This window comes from Amphibalanus amphitrite, unplaced genomic scaffold, assembly GCF_019059575.1.
Source record: "Amphibalanus amphitrite isolate SeventyFive unplaced genomic scaffold, NRLGWU_Aamphi_draft 000153F_arrow, whole genome shotgun sequence".
NCBI classification, from domain to species: domain Eukaryota; kingdom Metazoa; phylum Arthropoda; class Thecostraca; order Balanomorpha; family Balanidae; genus Amphibalanus; species Amphibalanus amphitrite.
In genome coordinates this window covers 453,178-473,899 of record NW_024881648.1, presented here as the reverse complement: position 1 = coordinate 473,899, position 20,722 = coordinate 453,178, and the positions used below count along the sequence as shown (strand labels likewise).

Genomic DNA, 20,722 nt, shown 5'->3' with positions numbered 1-20,722 from the left:
TCTGGCGGATAAGTAAGGTCGTGAGTTTCGTTCCCGCCCCGCGTTATTTCAGACACTCCTTGCGCTGTTCCAAACAGACGTCATAGGCGCACTAGGGGGCCAATGTCGTTCCTAAAGCCGGACTTGTGCGCGTTTCTCTTTATGGAGCTGTTGCTCCGTCTCAGAACCGTCTGCGTGCGCTCCTTCTCAGGTGGGGCTGGCTGGTCGGAGCGACTGTTTCAGCTGCCGGCGGCCGGTCGGCGCTGACTCGCACATAGTTCCGCGGCGGGTCGGCGCCGGTTGCCGGCTATCTCTGTACGTAATTAGATTGTGACTTTTGCCGCGCGCCGGGCGGCGGTGGCGAGGTATGGAGTCCCGCCGTGTCGCCGCCCGTTCATTGAGCCGTTCCATTCCGCCGCGAGTGTCGCTCCCCGCTGCGAGTGACGCACGGACTGCCGGTCTCGAACGCCCGCGCGGGAGCTGCGGGTCGCGGTGCGATGGGGTGCCGCAGAAGTTTGCTCATCAGATAGTCTGAAAACACCTGGGCGAAACGCATCGTGACGGATCTGCGACGGATTCAGGTGAAGGGGTTACATAGGTGAGGAACGTAATTCTGTATTGATAATTACGCTCATGCGGCAGCGTGTTCGACACGTAAAGAGAGTAAAGCGGTATTCTTGTGAAGAGAATCGATGTCTGATGCTGTTCACATTGTTCCTAAATGGGGAACTTCTAAATATTTGGTTGTGAAGCCCACAATTTAGAAGACAACAAATGGCATGGCCCTATGTCTCGCAGTGTGTTACCATTCTGACAGCAGGGAGGCTAATCCATAGCCCGTGCCAGTGTCGACATGTAAACATGAATGTCTTATCTTTAGAGATCGTACCATCGACCGCCTCGGATTACCGCATTTGCTCATAGGACACGGAAATGGGCTCATTACTGCAGCTCGCTGGGGTCTGACATTGAAGGAGTAGCTGCTCAAAGCTTACTTATTCGTGACGGTATTGTGGGGGATCCACTCGGCCACGGTAACGGAACGAATATTTTTACTCAGACCGATCGGCAATACACCGTCACCGGGCTTGATATCGTCAGACTTTGAGTAGATTCCTGTGAATTTATAAGTGGTGTTTGGGATGGGGATAAGGATAAGGATGACTGGGAGAAGGATGAGGATGTAGAGTGGATAAAGGATGGGTTGTGGAAGGATTCAGGCCCGCCTACTGGCTGTTGTCGTAACTTCTGCTAATATTCCTCGTGTGTCTAGGGGTATTCTAATCTGTGTCATCTGCACAATCCTATCATCGTTGTCTAGGGGTATCGTCTTACCCTCAACAATCGTTTAACCGTCTATAGTTGTATTTACTGATCGACCCAAACCTATGCGACCCACAAACCTTTTCGTGTCCGAATCTTCATATTGCCAGCGTTCTCACCGACATTTCCAGCCTCGAGAAAGCACGGAGTAAGATATACATATTAAATATGTATTGAAAATGAAAAGGCCGAAATAATTAAAAGCGAATAAATCAAACAAAAGTGCCAGAAAACGAGCCATGTCACGGTAACCGTGCACTGCTAAAGTAAATATTACCAAAGTTCGAAACATTCAATGGAAAGCCGAAACAATGACCAAGCCGAAATCATGACACCGAAATAATATTGCCAAAGGGGTGGAACTGACTCATAGCAGCCAAACGTGCCGAAATGGACTGAGTCGAGTCCCGAAACACGGTGTCTCAAAAAGACATATAGACCAATCAATCGAACCTAAAACTGCCCACAGTACCGCGGCCATCCTGAAGTGTTGTTACCTACGCCAGTGTGACTATATGTGCGTGTCTGTGCCTGAGACATATCTCCGACCGCAGCAGAGACTCAACCGAAGTCAGGCTCTAACCCTTTCACTCCGCCGGTCGGAACCAGTGGCGTGGATAGGGCTTGGCAAGAGTCCGGTTAGAGACGTCCGACTGGGCAGGAGATAAGGCCCAAGAACTTACATGTTTGTAGACCAGACCAGACGCACAAGGCGACCACCACGGGCGGCGTCGGGACCACCACTGCCCGCGCGCGAACCAGAGAGCAAGAGCCCGAGCGAGAGAGAGCCCCCGAAGGTCTCAAACGCGCCTATTTATACCTTCGCACATTCACCGCACAGGGCCACGCCCGTCTCTAGCCCGTCTCGGGGCTGGCGCGGCCGGTGATCGGCACATGGTATTTCTATATGGCGTTCACATATCGTACCAATTGTCATATCACAATATTCTAATCTACCACCACCATAGTGAGTGCAATGTAGCATCATTATACGTTCCCTATCGAGTATCGAACAATGCACAACAATCTATACCGGTGTTCATACTACCCACAACGTTTAAACTACACATGCCGCCACCTGCAATTGCATACCTAATTACCGTCACCGCTATTACCGCAAGCATGTCAAAATAACATGTCGCTGCGTAACATTGACACCATCACTCCAATCAGTGCGCCGTACTTTGTGTGTCGCGTATCTGAACAGCCACGCCGTAATTATCGCTCGGACATAACCATGTACCTTCTAAATGTGTATTCCTCATCACCCTTCCTGATGTTGATAACACGAAACTCACTCGATGTCTTGTTGCTGCAAAAGTACCGATGCATTGCGCCAGCTGGCCCTATTTCCGACTGTCTATCCACTGCGCGTCTGCCTATCTGGAATATTTTTGTTACACTGTTCCAATAACAGGATATCGCCATTTCACGGTTCGCATAATTAATCGTTAGACGGGGTACCTTCATCTCACATTCCCTCGATGACCGCGAAAGCAGCACCTCGGTCGTTCGGTTTGTCTCTCAGTTCATACTTGTGCAGAAGTAGGTGTGCAGAAGATACGAGTTGAGTTGATAAGAAATCGGTCGCACCGAAGAGCCGGCATTGCTGCTTTGCATGTAGATCATGCACTGTCCATGGTCTGTCCGCTCCATTCCAGCCGAAGTACTGACAGCGCGCGCTCAGGGTCAGAGCTGAGCAGTGTACGACCCTCCCGCAACCGCGGGCTGCCGCTCGTTATCTGGCACCGATGTTGCATCTGATTCTGATCGGCCATCACCTGTTGATAGCAAGATATGTGCACCGGAGCCAACAGCTGTGAACACAAGCATAGTCACCTTTTCCCCTCCCTGAGACCTGTTGATGAAATGGGGTAGGATAGATACGGAAGTCGATCATACTTTTTCAACTGCCCTTTCTTTCAAGCTGTATATCCAAAAGCTACCCTGTGGTGTGCAGATAGTACAGCGATAAAACCACACCAGGTGTATCTTTACTTCCTAAGGTTATGTAAATGCGTGGGCACGCCATCACCTTGACGCGCTGAAACGCACAATGACCTCTCAGCGTCCGCGCTGGTCCGCGCCGCTCGCTTCTTGAGGCCATGGGTCATGGAACTCTGGAAATGCGTAATTATGGAGATGCCCCGGGGGAGAGGCACTGCTCTTCTGCTAGGAACACTGTCAGACCGGGGAGGTGCCGAGCGAGAGAGAGGGAGAGAGAGAGAGAGGGTGAGATAGAGAGACGGAGAGAGAGAGAGAGAGAGAGAGAGAGAGAGAGAGAGAGAGAGAGAGAGAGAGAGAGAGAGAGAGAGAGAGAGAGAGAGAGAGAGAGAGAGAGAGAGAGAGAGAGAGAGAGAGAGAGAGAGAGAGAGAGAGAGAGAGAGAGAGAGAGAGAGAGAGAGAGAGAGAGAGAGAAAGAGAGAAGAAGAGAGAAGGAGAGAACAAGCGTTCGTCTGTCATTCTGTCACTGTCATTTGTTTCTCTGTTCCGTGAGGTGTGCTTTGCGTTATGCCCTTATTGTACTCGCGATTATCTGCAGCCAGGAACCAATTTTCTCACATTCCTCCGTTTTTTTATAACAAAATGATGATTACCACCTATGGGTTCTGAACCAATTAGCGTCTATGTACTCGTATTACCGCCAATGTGTTTTTGAACTAGCTTTTAAGACGATTCAATTAAATGACAATCGTGTCAAAATCGGTTGCTTCCACATGTCCACAGTCCAGTGTCCGACATCACCAAGCCATGACGATTCCGTCGCCCACGTCTATTGCCACGCCGTTTGACTGTTTTGGTTACCAGTACATGGCCCTAAGTAAAACAACATTTTCCACGAAATAATAGTTTTTATAACTATTGAACACAGACCTTCGGGCATGCCTACATGATAACGTCTGTTTCCTATTCGTTAGCCCCCGACCTTCTTCGTCTCCCATTGCTGCACCAGAGCATGAATAATTTGATAACTGTAACGAAGCAATCCTTTCGACCACATAACCACACCATATCAAAGGTTAAATCTGACCTCTGAGGAAATTGAAGACTGGACGGTTGACCCGTTATCTTGTGCTGCGTACCGCATGTCATTCACCCACTGTCCGTTGGAAATTGGGCTGGAAGTCTGTTACTTCCATGAGTTACCTTTACCCGTACTGCTGTCCCGGTCGTTTGATTCCTCACGGGAGGGTTCTGTTATACAAGGAAATGGTGAGCTGATCTGTTGTCAGAACTTCTGCAACAAATGTCTTCATCCCTACTTATTGAGTGTGCGGGGCGAGAATAGTGACAAAGGTCTCGGGGCGGCCATGGTTGCCCGGTAGTCGCACAGAATACCTCTTGAGATGCCGCCACGCCTGGGTCTCGCCTGTGATGTTTGACCCCTCGTAGGAGTTAAACATTGCCACCTTTGCATACGGTAAGCGACGTACCAGTACTCGTGAAGTGTTCCTCACGTGTATGGGGCCGACCGATCCTGGGGGCGGGGAACGAATGTTCCTTTGGAGACTCACAGCATCTCATGCTGTGTCATCCCACTTTGGCTGCGTCTTAGCCACCGATGAGCTGAGATCCCGCTCGTGACATTACTGGCCATCGTAAGGGTTCGACTGAGGACACCTGCGACCATTTGCCCCTGAACGCCAACTGATCACCGTATTCCGCCTTTGCACTCTCAGGGTAGTCAGACAGAGGACATCGTGCTAGTCGAGACAAGAGCCACCCGACCATTTGGTTGTTGACATTCTCAGAGGATGTTTTTACGTTATCCCAACAGCGGGGTATAGTCACTCTGCTGTCTTAAAAGGAAACTCACGACTTTATGGGATAGCAGTCGCTGGTTGAGTTGATCTCGCCGACCTTTGTCCGACTTATCTCTGCAAACGCCCATGTCAACAGACCAGCGGTTATGACATTCAGTAGCGGTCACTGGGTAAATTGGGTTGCCAGTCCATCGAGAATTATCACGTGTTCATCCACAACAAGATATCAGACGTGTACTACGTAAATTCAAAACCTCATCTCAAGACCTTTACTGTCATTTGATATGAAAAACTTTTAGCCAAAGTAACCTTACGGTCATTGACCGGTTTCCCTGTTTTGATGTTGAAACAAATGTCACCTATTTGTGGCATATTTTGTATGCTTAAATGGCTGATTCCGTCAAACCAAAAGACGAAATATTTCACCGTGCTAACGCCCCAAAACCGTCCGGTTGTTGTTAGCGACATTGGTCTGTCCTCACGACCATCCAAGGTCTGGATCGCAACGCACTTAATCTTTCCGACATTTTCTGTTTCGAATTCTGTCAAAAGGTTTAAAAAGTGCTTCACCTGGTTCACAGAACACCTAGCAAGTTACGCCAAACCAGATAAAAGATAATCCAGCTCAGTAGCCAGATCGTCGAAGTGAAGATGTACTCAAAAGATGCATCCTTGCGCTGCACAAAATGCATCGAATTGTGCACGTTCTTTCTCACTCTCTACTCGCCCTATATATCCCTATAGGACTTAAGCGACCTGGTGGTCACCGGTCCCTGTGGACCTCCAGCGTGACCGCTGCATGAACCGACGCAAACGTAGAGGGGGATTCTTCCCAGACAAGCTGTCCGCGGACTCGCTGTCGTCTCTAGCTTTTTGCATCATCTTCCCCATCCTCTTACCCGCAGGAAGACCTCAGACTTCGAATCGTCTCCCTCAGACCAATCGACCGCACGCCTCCACCCTCTCCCAAGGGTTTTCATGACATCTTGACACCACTGTCAAGCAGATGGCCACGAGCCTGTCCTCGACAAAAGAATCGTCTCTGAGTCGAAATTTGCCATTGGCATCGCCGCCGCGAGCGAAACCTTCCGAATGGTCGGCTTCGGGCACGAATTATAATATTTCTCGTCTCCTCCCGTCGCTGAAGGGGCCGTGGTTGGGCAGTCCACGCCAATTCCGTCATACCCCGCGGGCAGACGCTTTCACGCCTTCGGGTTTCCATATCGCTAGAACAAGGAAAACGGAAACGAGGGCAACTGATATCCTCTCTTAATGACTGTCGTGGGGTCACACAGACGTCACCCATTATTCGATCTGTACCCCTCTGGCGCCTCGTCACTGGCAGTGTCCAAAACTGCTGGGCTGGCTGATCAGGCGCAGCCGCGCAGCGCGTATTGCCCAGGGGGAGTTGCCCCTATACGCTATTCCCGGCCCGTAGAGTTGGGCGACTTATCCTCCTATCTAAGACTCTACGTCCGGACACTCCAAGCACCCGATCGCCAGATGACCTCATGCCAGCCGTAGTCTTTCAACGTGCTGGTGGCCCCACCTCGTGGCGGCCGAGTCGTCCCGTATCACCGTCACATTAACCCCGGTGCCTACGTTAGGTATCAGTGCCGAAATTATTATAATAACCGTATCCGCCTGCCAAGTAACAATTTCCGTCTGTGATGTCCTGCACAGTGCACATATCCTGTGAGACATTACGTCAAAACCGTCGTTACGTCTGCTCCGTCATGGTAAGCTGAGCTTACTGTTGGTCCTCACACTTTCTTAAAAGTCAATACCTAATATCCATTAAATCTCCGTCGACCAAAGTTTTGTTTGATACGAGGATGATCGTCTAGTCATTGTGTCATTAGTCACGCTGTAAGCGCTAAGCATTCACATCAATTCTCATGCGTCACACACACACATGTCACAGATCAATTAGCACGTAACACACGTAAGGTCATACTCAATTCCACAATCATGCACATCAAAGGAAAGCCAAGATTTAACCAGCAATGTTAACCACTAACTGAATAGTGATAAAAAGTCTTTAGTTTGAAAATAGTATTTACTGTAATATGTACCTCAGTCCTTAAATATCTGTTACTGTGAAATAAAATGTTACTGTATTACGTTAAACATTTCATGAACTTCCAACTCCGGGTGTTGACACAGCCCAGGTGTTCACAAACTCTGCCCTGCTGTCCTCCGGTGAATCTGTCCGGTGTAATCGTTGTAACAGCCTGTGGTGCCCTTTACCATGAGGCGCGCAGTAAACACGTCACCGCTAGCCTTGGGCGAGTGCGTGTGCGTACAGTGGCGTCCTACTTCCACCTGAAAGCTTTCACCGACCGTGCTGTTCTTTCGCCAACAGAGACCCCGATACAGTGGAGTTGCGAGAGCCGCCTGTGAAACGTAAACATCCGAAGCATAGCTGCTATTGAAATAATTGGGCGGCAATTAAAATATTTTACCAATTTGTAGGAAATCTCTGCTGTATGGCGGCATCGCCATACTATAGGCCCTTGGAACAAAACCAACCGACTACCGAGAAGAGATAACGTTACTTCCCATGCTGTAATTGAATGTTGTTGCAATAAAAACTCTAACCGAAGTACAATAATAGGCTCAAAATGGAAGCTGAGATACAAATAAGCCAGCAAAAATATTTTAAGTTTGACGAAATCCGATGCAATTCACGGACCACGGTACAGAACCAAAATATTAATCGACCATTATACCGTGAAAAAACGAACGGGCTATCACCAGGCGATGCTAGCTGCTGTAAATGCAAGTCGGAATAAAGTCACATGAAATTATCAAATGGATCTTATGCCCGAAATTCCCTAAGAAACCAATTAAACCGACGTTGGCCGAGCTTAATTCTCCAGATATCATGGACCATACAACCGCAAAATTAGCCGAAAAACTTCCCCAACATGAAGGCCACAATGTCATAAAATGTCATGAAAAATGACCATGCCGGTTGCAATAGCATTTGAAGGCGGAGCAAAATCCAGCTGAATACCGTCAAACCTAATAGAAATAGCGCTACATGAAAATACCCAATCAGAAGCCAACCACACTACCCAATCAGAAGCCAATCACACAACTTCCTTACATCATTACGAATCCGGAACACCTCCAGATCTCTAGCTCAAGCAGATCGAGATGCAAATCTCAGCACGCACACAACTTTTTAACAACCTGTCGGCACCGGACCACGCTCAGGTCTCTTGATCGAGCAGATCAAGATGCAACCCCCGGCACACACAACCTCCTAACCGCATGCTGACGCAGGAACACATCCAGGCTTCGTGATCGAGCTGATCAACATGCAAATTTGCACCATTACCGAAGAATACCTTCTGGTAATGAAGGCACCGAATACCCATGGCTACAGGTGTTTATAACCCTTGCCGTACGAAGAGGTCAACGCCCTCCGCGCACCTTCCCAGTCCCGTTGTCTGTGTGTAGTGGTTGTGTCCATTTCGTATCAGTAACTTTCAATTTCAACCTTAACCTCAGGCTCGCGGTACTGTGAACACTAACCGACCCTCAGAAACTGTTTGTGCGTGTTTTGCACCTACCGTCCTCAATCACTTTCACTGATGGTCGAGTCGAGGCGTGCTTATTGTTCGGAAGCGGAAACCCGACCATAAACAAAATAATAAACAAGGCTATTAAACAACCAAAAGCCAGTACCGGTATCTCCAGGTCTCTTAATCGAACTGATTAAGATCAAATCCCGGACGAGCCCCCAGTGTGAATTTATAAGTGGTGTTTGGGATGGGGATAAGGATAAGGATGACTGGGAGAAGGATGAGGATGTAGAGTGGATAAAGGATGGGTTGTGGAAGGATTCAGGCCCGCCTACTGGCTGTTGTCGTAACTTCTGCTAATATTCCTCGTGTGTCTAGGGGTATTCTAATCTGTGTCATCTGCACAATGAGACTTTTTAGCCACGATATTCATCAGTGTGCCTGATATTCGAGTTGTTCACTGTCGCTCCATGTCGCCGATCTCCCGTTCAGAGGGGGAAGTCTGGCCGGATTCTCCACCGTTCTACCGGTTTCCGGGGAGGCTACCGCTCCGCTGCGCCAATCAGCGTGAGCCATCGTACTCCACCGAGTTCTACTGACCCGGCCTGACCTCGTGTCGGGTCGGTATGACGGGCCGCCGCAGCTCCGGCCGGCCTGGCTGGGGAGGGGCGGTGGCCGGCCGTGGTCGGAGGGAGCAGCGGTACCGCGGCGGCCGGAGCGGGCCGTCCGCGGCCGCTGTCACGGCGAGCTGGACGGGTGGCACGGTTCAGCACGGACGGCACGGAGCGGCCGGCACAGGCGCGGCACGCGGGCCGGACGCCGGGCGCAGGACAGACGGCACCGGACCCGCTGCGAACGGCCCGGCAGGGGAGGGACGCCGCCGGGTCTGGAGGCGGTTTCTGCCGCCGCCTACTCAGATGACTCGGAAGCTGCGACCCGCTGCCTTCTGACGCCACCGCGCCTTACAATCGGCGAGACTCACCAGTTAGAGCAGCGACAACGAACCCGGACCGGACACTACTCTATCGGACATATTAACGCGCGCTCACTAGCACCCAGACTAAACGAGGTGTGCTACCTTCTACAGAGCGAGAGGCTGGAGGTGCTCTGCATCTCAGAGACTTGGCTGTCGGAGGACGTCCTCGGCGGCGTTCTCCTCGTGCCGGGCTACCGGCTACACAGATTTGACCGACCGGGCGGCCGTCGAGGCGGTGGCGTCGCTATCCTGGTCTCCGAGAGTCTCCGGGTGACTCGACTGCACGACTCGAGCGACGGCGACTCCGGCGTGGAGGCTCTGTGGCTATCCATCGGTGGAGAGGGCCGATCAACTGTGATTGTCGGCACCATCTACAGGCCGCCGGGAGCGCTGACAGCCCGACTGCGCGATGCTGTGCGCGCACAGTTCGAGATGGCGCTGGCAGTGGGGAAACCTTTGTATGTTCTTGGTGATTTTAACGTAAACCTTTTAGCCGAGGATACCGCTGACGCTGTCAATTTTAACATGCTTTTGCGTGATTTGAATCTGTTTCAACTTGTAAGTGAACCCACACACCCGCACCCAGTACCATCGCTTCTTGATTTGGCCATCACCAATGTCTCCTCCCCAGACGTGCAGGTCTCCGTCCTCCCCGACATTATCGCTGATCATCTTCCCATCATTATCAAACCTACAGCTCCTCGACTGCGGCGCCCTCCCGTTACCATCAGTGTGCGCGCGTGGCGTGATGTTGACTGGCGGGCTTTCTGTGCCGATATTATGTGCACTGACTGGAGACCCTTTTACACCGCCACCGATGTGAATGAAAAGCTGACAGTTTTTATGAGTATCTGGAACTCGATAGCAGATGTCTACTGTCCTGTTGTAAACAGAACCATGCGGCGTCCCGCCTGCCCCTGGCTGCGAGACGATTCGGTCAGGGAGGCCATGGCGGAGCGGGATGAGGCGCGGCGAGCATGGGCTGTCACACGTTCGGTAGCTGACCGTGAGGTCTACAAGCGGCTTCGAAACCGAGCGAAGCTTTTACTATCACGAGCGCGCAGGTCTTACCTAACGGAGTCGTTGCGCAGTGACACGGGGAGGCGCTTCTGGAGCCGCCTTAAGCAGTATGGCGCTGACTTGTCTGCGCGAGGCTCCGGAGGCGCTCAGCCACCAGATCATGGACATGACGCACTGAGCGCTGACCGGCTTAATCAGCATTTTGCCGGTGTCGGCGCGCGTGTGGCTGCAGAGGCCATGCTGGCCGCGCAGGGGGCCGTCCCCCCTGCTGCTGGCCCTCGTCCTCCCCGTGTGTGTGCGAGTGCCTTCGCCCCTGAGTGTGTAACGCTGCCTGACCTGATTTTGACTGTGGGTCGGCTGAGTGCGTCGGGGGCCGTCGGGGTCGATGGCATCCCGATCACTGTGATCAGGAGCTGTCTCCCTGCAGTCGGTCCACTCATCCTTCATCTAATCAACACATCCATCTCCACCCATACCTTTCCTGACGCATGGAAAGTTGCCCATGTGACACCCATTCACAAATCTGGAGACCCTAACCAACCTGGCAACTATCGTCCTATTTCTATCCTTCCAGCTCTCTCTAAAATCCTTGAAAAGGTTGTGTGCTCTCAGCTCACCTCCTACCTCATCACTAACCACATCCTCTCCCCATCCCAGTATGCCTATCGCCCATCCCACTCCACTGAAGATGCCATACTCGACATTGTCGAATGGGCGGCTCGCAGGGTCGATGGCGGCCACGTTGCGGCGGTGACGTCAGTAGACCTGAGCAAGGCATTCGACAGTGTCGATCACTCGTTGCTTCTGAACAAGCTCGAGTGGTATGGCATCTCATCCCGCTGGTTCAGCAGCTACCTCTCTGGCCGTTCCCAACTTGTCCGCTCCTCGACGGCACTCCCACTCTCCCACGGCGTCCCCCAGGGGTCCATAGTGGGCCCCATCCTCTTCCTCACCTTCGTCAACGACCTAACCTCTTTCCTCCCCCATGGCCGCCTCATATCCTACGCGGATGACACCCAAATCCTGGACTCAGCACCCTCCAAGCCCGATGACATCCAAGTGCTGAAGTCCCGGGCTGAGGAGAACATCCAACACCTTCATAACTGGTTTAGCTTGAACAGTTTGAAAATGAATGGAGAAAAAACATGTTTCACTCTTCTTGGGACGCAAAATTCTGTTGATAAAGTGAAGAACTTTGTCCTCACAGTAAACGACGTAGATATTCGGCCAGCGAAAAATATCAAAGTGCTGGGTGTTCTCCTTGACCAAACCCTGAGCTGGGAGCCACACATATCCTCCATCATTCGGCGAACCAATGCAATCCTCGTGTCACTCTTCAAAATTCGTCACCACCTCTCTCCTGACATCCTCAAAATCCTTGTCCAAGCCCACGTCCTTCCCCACCTCCAGTACTGTTCATCAGTCTGGGGTGGTGCATCCAAAACCTGCCTGGATCGACTGCAGAAGGTGGTGCATTTTGCGGCACGGTTGGTCTCCGGCCTCCGCAAATATGACCACGTGACCCCTGCTCTCGCCGCGCTCGGCTGGCCCAGCGTGCGGGAGATGATCGCGCGTCGTGATGCGCTCAATGTGCACCGTGCTCTGTTCGCCGCCGCTGCCCCCGAGTCGTTGCGAGCTATGTTTCCCTCACGCGCTTCCGTCTCCGAGAGGGCAACGCGCGCCGTCGCCGCGGGCCCGGCGGTGATCGAGTTGCCCCGAGTTCGCCTGGCGGTGGCCAGGCGGCAGTTTCCCTACCGAGCTGCTGCAGCTTGGAACGGCTTGCCGCGGGAGGTGGCGGCGACCGCCTCAAGGCGACAGCTGATGGAGCATTTTAAAGTGCAGCATTGATTGACTTATACTCTTTTATTCTTTGCATGTTTGTGCCGATATATGTGTGTACCTATGTGTTTTTTAGCATAGTTTTTTTTTTAGCAATGTGATATTTACATGTACTGACTGGGCCGTAATAGCCACTCTGTTGGAAAAGTCCTAATAAACGAATACAATCCTATCATCGTTGTCTAGGGGTATCGTCTTACCCTCAACAATCGTTTAACCGTCTATAGTTGTATTTACTGATCGACCCAAACCTATGCGACCCACAAACCTTTTCGTGTCCGAATCTTCATATTGCCAGCGTTCTCACCGACATTTCCAGCCTCGAGAAAGCACGGAGTAAGATATACATATTAAATATGTATTGAAAATGAAAAGGCCGAAATAATTAAAAGCGAATAAATCAAACAAAAGTGCCAGAAAACGAGCCATGTCACGGTAACCGTGCACTGCTAAAGTAAATATTACCAAAGTTCGAAACATTCAATGGAAAGCCGAAACAATGACCAAGCCGAAATCATGACACCGAAATAATATTGCCAAAGGGGTGGAACTGACTCATAGCAGCCAAACGTGCCGAAATGGACTGAGTCGAGTCCCGAAACACGGTGTCTCAAAAAGACATATAGACCAATCAATCGAACCTAAAACTGCCCACAGTACCGCGGCCATCCTGAAGTGTTGTTACCTACGCCAGTGTGACTATATGTGCGTGTCTGTGCCTGAGACATATCTCCGACCGCAGCAGAGACTCAACCGAAGTCAGGCTCTAACCCTTTCACTCCGCCGGTCGGAACCAGTGGCGTGGATAGGGCTTGGCAAGAGTCCGGTTAGAGACGTCCGACTGGGCAGGAGATAAGGCCCAAGAACTTACATGTTTGTAGACCAGACCAGACGCACAAGGCGACCACCACGGGCGGCGTCGGGACCACCACTGCCCGCGCGCGAACCAGAGAGCAAGAGCCCGAGCGAGAGAGAGCCCCCGAAGGTCTCAAACGCGCCTATTTATACCTTCGCACATTCACCGCACAGGGCCACGCCCGTCTCTAGCCCGTCTCGGGGCTGGCGCGGCCGGTGATCGGCACATGGTATTTCTATATGGCGTTCACATATCGTACCAATTGTCATATCACAATATTCTAATCTACCACCACCATAGTGAGTGCAATGTAGCATCATTATACGTTCCCTATCGAGTATCGAACAATGCACAACAATCTATACCGGTGTTCATACTACCCACAACGTTTAAACTACACATGCCGCCACCTGCAATTGCATACCTAATTACCGTCACCGCTATTACCGCAAGCATGTCAAAATAACATGTCGCTGCGTAACATTGACACCATCACTCCAATCAGTGCGCCGTACTTTGTGTGTCGCGTATCTGAACAGCCACGCCGTAATTATCGCTCGGACATAACCATGTACCTTCTAAATGTGTATTCCTCATCACCCTTCCTGATGTTGATAACACGAAACTCACTCGATGTCTTGTTGCTGCAAAAGTACCGATGCATTGCGCCAGCTGGCCCTATTTCCGACTGTCTATCCACTGCGCGTCTGCCTATCTGGAATATTTTTGTTACACTGTTCCAATAACAGGATATCGCCATTTCACGGTTCGCATAATTAATCGTTAGACGGGGTACCTTCATCTCACATTCCCTCGATGACCGCGAAAGCAGCACCTCGGTCGTTCGGTTTGTCTCTCAGTTCATACTTGTGCAGAAGTAGGTGTGCAGAAGATACGAGTTGAGTTGATAAGAAATCGGTCGCACCGAAGAGCCGGCATTGCTGCTTTGCATGTAGATCATGCACTGTCCATGGTCTGTCCGCTCCATTCCAGCCGAAGTACTGACAGCGCGCGCTCAGGGTCAGAGCTGAGCAGTGTACGACCCTCCCGCAACCGCGGGCTGCCGCTCGTTATCTGGCACCGATGTTGCATCTGATTCTGATCGGCCATCACCTGTTGATAGCAAGATATGTGCACCGGAGCCAACAGCTGTGAACACAAGCATAGTCACCTTTTCCCCTCCCTGAGACCTGTTGATGAAATGGGGTAGGATAGATACGGAAGTCGATCATACTTTTTCAACTGCCCTTTCTTTCAAGCTGTATATCCAAAAGCTACCCTGTGGTGTGCAGATAGTACAGCGATAAAACCACACCAGGTGTATCTTTACTTCCTAAGGTTATGTAAATGCGTGGGCACGCCATCACCTTGACGCGCTGAAACGCACAATGACCTCTCAGCGTCCGCGCTGGTCCGCGCCGCTCGCTTCTTGAGGCCATGGGTCATGGAACTCTGGAAATGCGTAATTATGGAGATGCCCCGGGGGAGAGGCACTGCTCTTCTGCTAGGAACACTGTCAGACCGGGGAGGTGCCGAGCGAGAGAGAGGGAGAGAGAGAGAGAGGGTGAGATAGAGAGACGGAGAGAGAGAGAGAGAGAGAGAGAGAGAGAGAGAGAGAGAGAGAGAGAGAGAGAGAGAGAGAGAGAGAGAGAGAGAGAGAGAGAGAGAGAGAGAGAGAGAGAGAGAGAGAGAGAGAGAGAGAGAGAGAGAGAGAGAGAGAGAGAGAGAGAGAGAGAGAGAGAGAGAGAGAGAGAGAGAGAGAAAGAGAGAAGAAGAGAGAAGGAGAGAACAAGCGTTCGTCTGTCATTCTGTCACTGTCATTTGTTTCTCTGTTCCGTGAGGTGTGCTTTGCGTTATGCCCTTATTGTACTCGCGATTATCTGCAGCCAGGAACCAATTTTCTCACATTCCGGTGGCATGGTTGCATACGATTGCGTCCGATGGATTGTATCATTACATTTGTCAGCTGCTCTTCTGTGGTTGATTCTCATGGCTTTCGCTGTTGCAATATGCGGAATCGGTTGCCCTGGGTGCCCCAGCGGATATATTTTAGAGCAAAATATCGAACTAACGCGTTGGCGTCTACCTGCCTCACGCCGGCGTTATTTCACGGATCTTTGTCTCGTTGGAGATGAGCTAAGCTCCTCTATCAGCGTTCTGCCGTTTGGGCTGATCTACGGCCGTTCTGAAAATGTCGACCTCTCCGGCCGCGCCCCCGGGGGAGCTCCTGGGGCGCGGAGAGGGCCGCCACCGGCCGCTGTCTCTCCTAGTGTCTCCGAGTGTCTCCGTGGGGACTCTCCGTCGAGCCGCTTATTGACACGGCTATCTTGTCGGTCCGACTGGCGCACTGAAGGGTTTTCAGTCGTCACATTCAGCCGCCGAGTCGGCTAAATACACACGGCTGCCGCCGGGCCGGTCCGTCCGCGGCGCTCGGCTCCCACGCCGGTCGGCCGCCCACGGACCGCCGCCTCCCGGCGTCATTCTGTCGACTGATCGGGCCGATTGGACCGGATGGATTCAGCCGGCCCCCGGCGGGGGGGGGGGGGGGGGTGAACTGGCCGGCGGCGGCCCGACTGTTCCCCCGACCGACACCGGACGCCCGCCGACTCAGCTGGTTTTGTCACATTTGGCGACATCCGCGGCCATCCGGGCACAATTCGGAGCGCCCCGTCCGGATGGAATCGTCTCTGATGACGCAGCGGCCGTGAACGAGAGATGACGGCGCCCGGGGTGGTGGAGAGGTCCCCGGGGGCTGGTCGACATCCTCTGGCAGCTTTACACACCCTTCTTCGCCGTTCGTAGCAAATTTGAAGAGTTGTCGGCAGGCTGTTTCTCTGTCGGAGATGATGTGCGCATACGCGTTTTCGGAACAGACTTTTGCCGAGTATCTGTTTGGCACGCCAAGATAAACTTGATTTTTTTTAAAGCGAATGCAGGTGCCGACGAGGGATGCATTGGATTGGCGCACTGTTACACCCGATCTCTAATAAACCTCGCATCTCACGTGCTGTACCATGTCGACAGACCCGTCTGGTATTCAGTTGTGCACGGGATCACCGCTTCTAGGAGACGCTACAATGTGATGACCCGGGAAGCGTGAATTCAAGCGCAATATGAACGCAGGCGTGGGCAAATCCGGGTCTCAGCCGGCCGCTCAGCGTTTCAGGCTTTGACATCCGTTTACGGAGCCGAAACGAAGCCGTTTTTATGCCAGTCAGTATAACGAGTTATAGGTGGTATGTACCAGTTTTTAAAGCTGTGAGGGATGAGGAAAAAATTTGGACAAGGATATGTCCAATAGTAAGGATGCGTCCAATAGGCTCAATAGTTGCTATCAGTGGGTTGGGTCAGATTGCTTTCATGGCCAGAAAACCGTACACCTTTCTGAAACTACGGCTGTTGAGTGTGATGCATTGTTTCACTAGTTCTGTGGTCGGATATGCATCTGTTTGAAGTCTGCTGGGGCCTGCGCCGTGGCCTTTTTTCCCAAGGCGGCCGATTCCATCTTTCATCTGTTGACTGTGTGCGTTCGCATCACAATTCTCGATTTATGCCACTTTCCCCGGGGCGTTACATGTTGAGTATGCTATTCTTTTTTATTCGTTCTACCTTGATCTACTTTCGACCTCGGTATAAAGTCTATGGATCTACATATCAAACTCGGAGTGTTGCATGTTTGGTGGAGAAAGATGCCGGCCGTACGTCCATCCTCAGGGCTATCAACTCTCCATTTACCTGGTCACAAAAGTATTGATGTTTTCTTTGACATTATCATTGGTGATGTCTTCGACTGATCAGTTAATGCAATTTTTTTTTTATTTATGCTTTATTAACATTTTAAGGGGCGAAAGATGAAGTTTATCTTAATTTCCAAATGTGATCATGTTGAGCCAGCTACAGATACAGACCACCTTTCATTGGTGCCCCGGGTGACCGGCCTGCTTCGTCAGATATCATCGCTCCTGACCGGACGAATAGCCCCGCGATCGACTGTAAAGCCATTCGCTGATTCTCTGGGGCGCGGTCCGTATTCGTTTCAAAGTTACGGCGTTCATGATACACTTGTTTGGCAACTTTGTGCCTCGTTTAAAAGCCGAACACCCCCACCTTAACACGCCGAGTGGAAGGTTGGGGTATTTTTACAGGTGGTCTGCTGATTTTGGCGGACCGCCGGGAAACGTGACATTGGTGTTCAGCAGAACGATTGTGGTGACGTATGAATTGTGGATGTCCATAGGTGTCGCGTGTTTGGGGCCTAATACACCTGTTAACCCTCGCCCGCACATGCCATTTTCCCATCCTAGAACGCACATGGGGGGGGGGGGGGGTGGTTGCCACCCCCCCGCGCCATTTCGTTCCTGTTGGAGATAGAGCTTAGCGGTAAAGACCAAAAAGATTCTTTGGGAAGAGACGAATCCAATGATACCCAGTTTTACCTTCTCAGATCAGTCATTGACCTTCCAGGTCAGGTCAAGCTAAAAAATGTTGCTGTTTTGGGTCACCGTTGGATATCAAGTGGGCTGCTTAGCATATTCCGATGACGATGCCGTTTTCTGGTGCCAAGCCAGCTAGAACCTCTTTGTCACACTACCCGACCAGATTTTTGTTGCTGAGGTCATTTCAGGTCAAGCTAGGTCAAGGTCATTTATATGTGTTTGTATGTCTGTGTGTGGCTGTGTGTATACTGATGTGTACACCGATTGTTTATGTGTCCATATTACATGAAATCATGATCTGATAAGCTTTTACCAGAAATGCAGTCAAAAAAATTCACAAAAAGTAAATTTAGCTTGCCTAAAACGCAATTATCTTAGATGACCTAGGTTGACCTTGACCCTGACCTTGACACCTGTACATCGTCGAACAACATGTTCCATGATAGGTGGGAGGTAAGACTGGCAAAAAAGGCCGAAATCAAGGTGTCAAAAGCTCACAAGGCCCATAGCAAACGCAAGATGTTGAGAATTGGCCATTTGGGTCATGACATGACCTGAAAAACAAGGTCATATCTCCGAAACCAAAAGTCACAGAAACTTGAAATTTTCAGTGAACATCAAGAAAGGATAGAGGAGCAGCTATACGAAAAATCAGCCTTCTAGCTCTAAAAATGTCGAGTGCAGAGCAGAAAGACTACCTGGGGGGGGGGGGGGGGGTGGTGGCAACCACCCCCCCATGTGCGGGCGAGGGTTAACTCAGGGACAAAATGCTGTGAACAATAACTATACATGAGATATTTGAATGCTATATTGTTGTGTGAGCATCAAGGCAGTCACAACCGTAACCACAAGTTCATCCGTCGATAATGACACCCGATCTTTCAATTGATTTTTATACACATTCACGCATTCGCCCTCCTCCCGCTCGTCGCCAGGTTATTCCTGCGCCCGGACATGCGTATCGTACGGGACCTGGCGGCGGCTGCCGACTCCCAGTCTCAGGTGGACCTGGATGGCAGCGTGGCCGACTACGACTACGATAACGACAGGGATACGGCCGACTACTGTCCCGATGTACCGCTCAGTGTGAGTTATACAGATACAGGGGGAGTGAGACAGAGACACGGCAGACGTCTGTCCCGATGTGCCGCTCAGTGTGAGTTATACAGATACAGGGGGAGTTAGGCAGGGACACGGCCGACTACTGTCCCGACGTGCCGCTCAGTGTGAGTTAGCCAGGGGAGTTAGCCAGGGGAGTTAGACAGGGGGAGTTAGGCAGGGACACGGCCGACTACTGTCCCGATGTGCCGCTCAGTGTGAGTTAGACAGAGGGGAGTTAGGCAGGGCCAGGGGGAGTTAGGCAGGGATACGGCCGACTACTGTCCCGATGTGCCGCTCAGTGTGAGTTGTACAGGGGGAGTTAGACAGGGGGAGTGAGACAGGGATACGGCCGACTACTGTCCCGATGTGCCGCTCAGTGTGAGTTAGACAGAGGGGAGTTAGGCAGGGGGAGTTAGGCAGGGACACGGCCGACTACTGTCCCGATGTGCCGCTCAGTGTGAGTTAGACAGAGGGAGTTAGGCAGGGCCAGGGGGAGTTAGGCAGGGATACGGCCGACTACTGTCCCGATGTGCCGCTCAGTGTGAGTGTGAGTGTGAGTGTGTGAGGGGAGTTAGGCAGGGACACGGCCGACTACTGTCCGGACATGCCGCTCAGTGTGAGTTATACAGAGGGAGTTAGACAGGGACACGGCAGACGTCTGTCCGAACTCGCCGCTCAGCGTGGGTTAACAGTGTATTATCACTAATGCGAAGTGTAGACTCGGCGCTTGCAGGGTGCAAAGTAACCTTCATGTGGAAAGTCTTACCTAAAGTTGTACAAAGAATAAACACCATAAACACGGTTGGGCATCTGGTACTCAAGGGAACACAATCTTCATAGTGTCTGTCAGTCTTTTTCAGCCATCGCCCCGATGCTCACCCATCCCTCAGCCGAACCCCACCGTCCGTCTGACCGCACCGCTCCGTCCCCAGGAGGGCTGCGACGACTACGACCAGGAGGCGACGTTCCTGCCGTCGGGCGGCGCGTGCGACGCCAGTGAGCTGCTCTCCTCCACACAGGTGGTGCTGGACACACCGGGCGGACTGCTCATCGGGGACAACCTTGTGCAGGCGCCGAAAAAGGTGAGCTAATGAGCCTGCGGTCCGCAGTGGTCGGGAGGATGGGAATGGGGGGGGGGGGGGGGGGTGTAGTCAGGTCAGGATGGTGATCCGCTAGCTCGATTATTTGAAGGTAGGATCGATACGCTAACCTGGCTGGACGCAATGGTAAACTTGATTGTTTCTTTGAAACCAGATGTTTGTGTGGATTCTTCCTAAATTTGACATAATTACTCTCACGGTGACTATACTCTTACAGGATATCCTGTATGTGTTTTTCATTACACTGAAACGCATCCTATTGTCTATAGTTTTCGGTGTGTTCGGTGGTTAATTTTCGAGCGACAAGAATGTCTGTAATTTGCGCCCGATATTTTTGCCGTCCCATGACCGGTAGTTATTTTTGTTCCAAGCCGGACCCGAGTGTCCGTCTATCACAATCCATCTCTCCTCACTCGATAGCCCCATTTCGTGTTCGATTTCGCCGCTGTTCGCTCCGGCGCACCCGCGCCGCGTTCGGCCCACGTTGATCGGTCGCTGTTCCGTGTCTCAGGTGGAGAGGATCCTCATTCCGTACGCTCGGACGGCCAAGAAGATGGACATGCGGAAGCTGAAGGCGGCCATGTGGGAGATCCTGGCGGACAGAGGAAATGACGACAAGGTGGGTACTTTGTCTCAGTGGACTGAGACTCGTGTTGAGTTTGACCGATACGGTGCAGTATGGATGAAGGCCAAGCGTTTGTTGTAGTTAGTAAGGTATTACATGCTGTGGGGTCACTGGGAAATGAAAATGTGTTACGTGCCCCTGTTTCTGTGTATCCTTTAGATATCTGCTCC

General features: G+C 51.6%; 1 protein-coding gene across 1 annotated transcript in view; it reads left to right on the top strand.

The window, feature by feature from the left end:
• Positions 1–20,722, top strand: part of LOC122383063 (condensin complex subunit 2-like) — a 30,827-nt gene that overhangs the window by 9,041 nt on the left and 1,064 nt on the right. Inside the window, exons 10-12 of the mRNA XM_043369160.1 lie at positions 18,662–18,812; positions 19,760–19,909; positions 20,439–20,546. Of these exons, the coding sequence (XP_043225095.1) occupies positions 18,662–18,812; positions 19,760–19,909; positions 20,439–20,546 (409 nt within the window). The remainder of the gene's footprint in view (positions 1–18,661; positions 18,813–19,759; positions 19,910–20,438; positions 20,547–20,722) is intronic.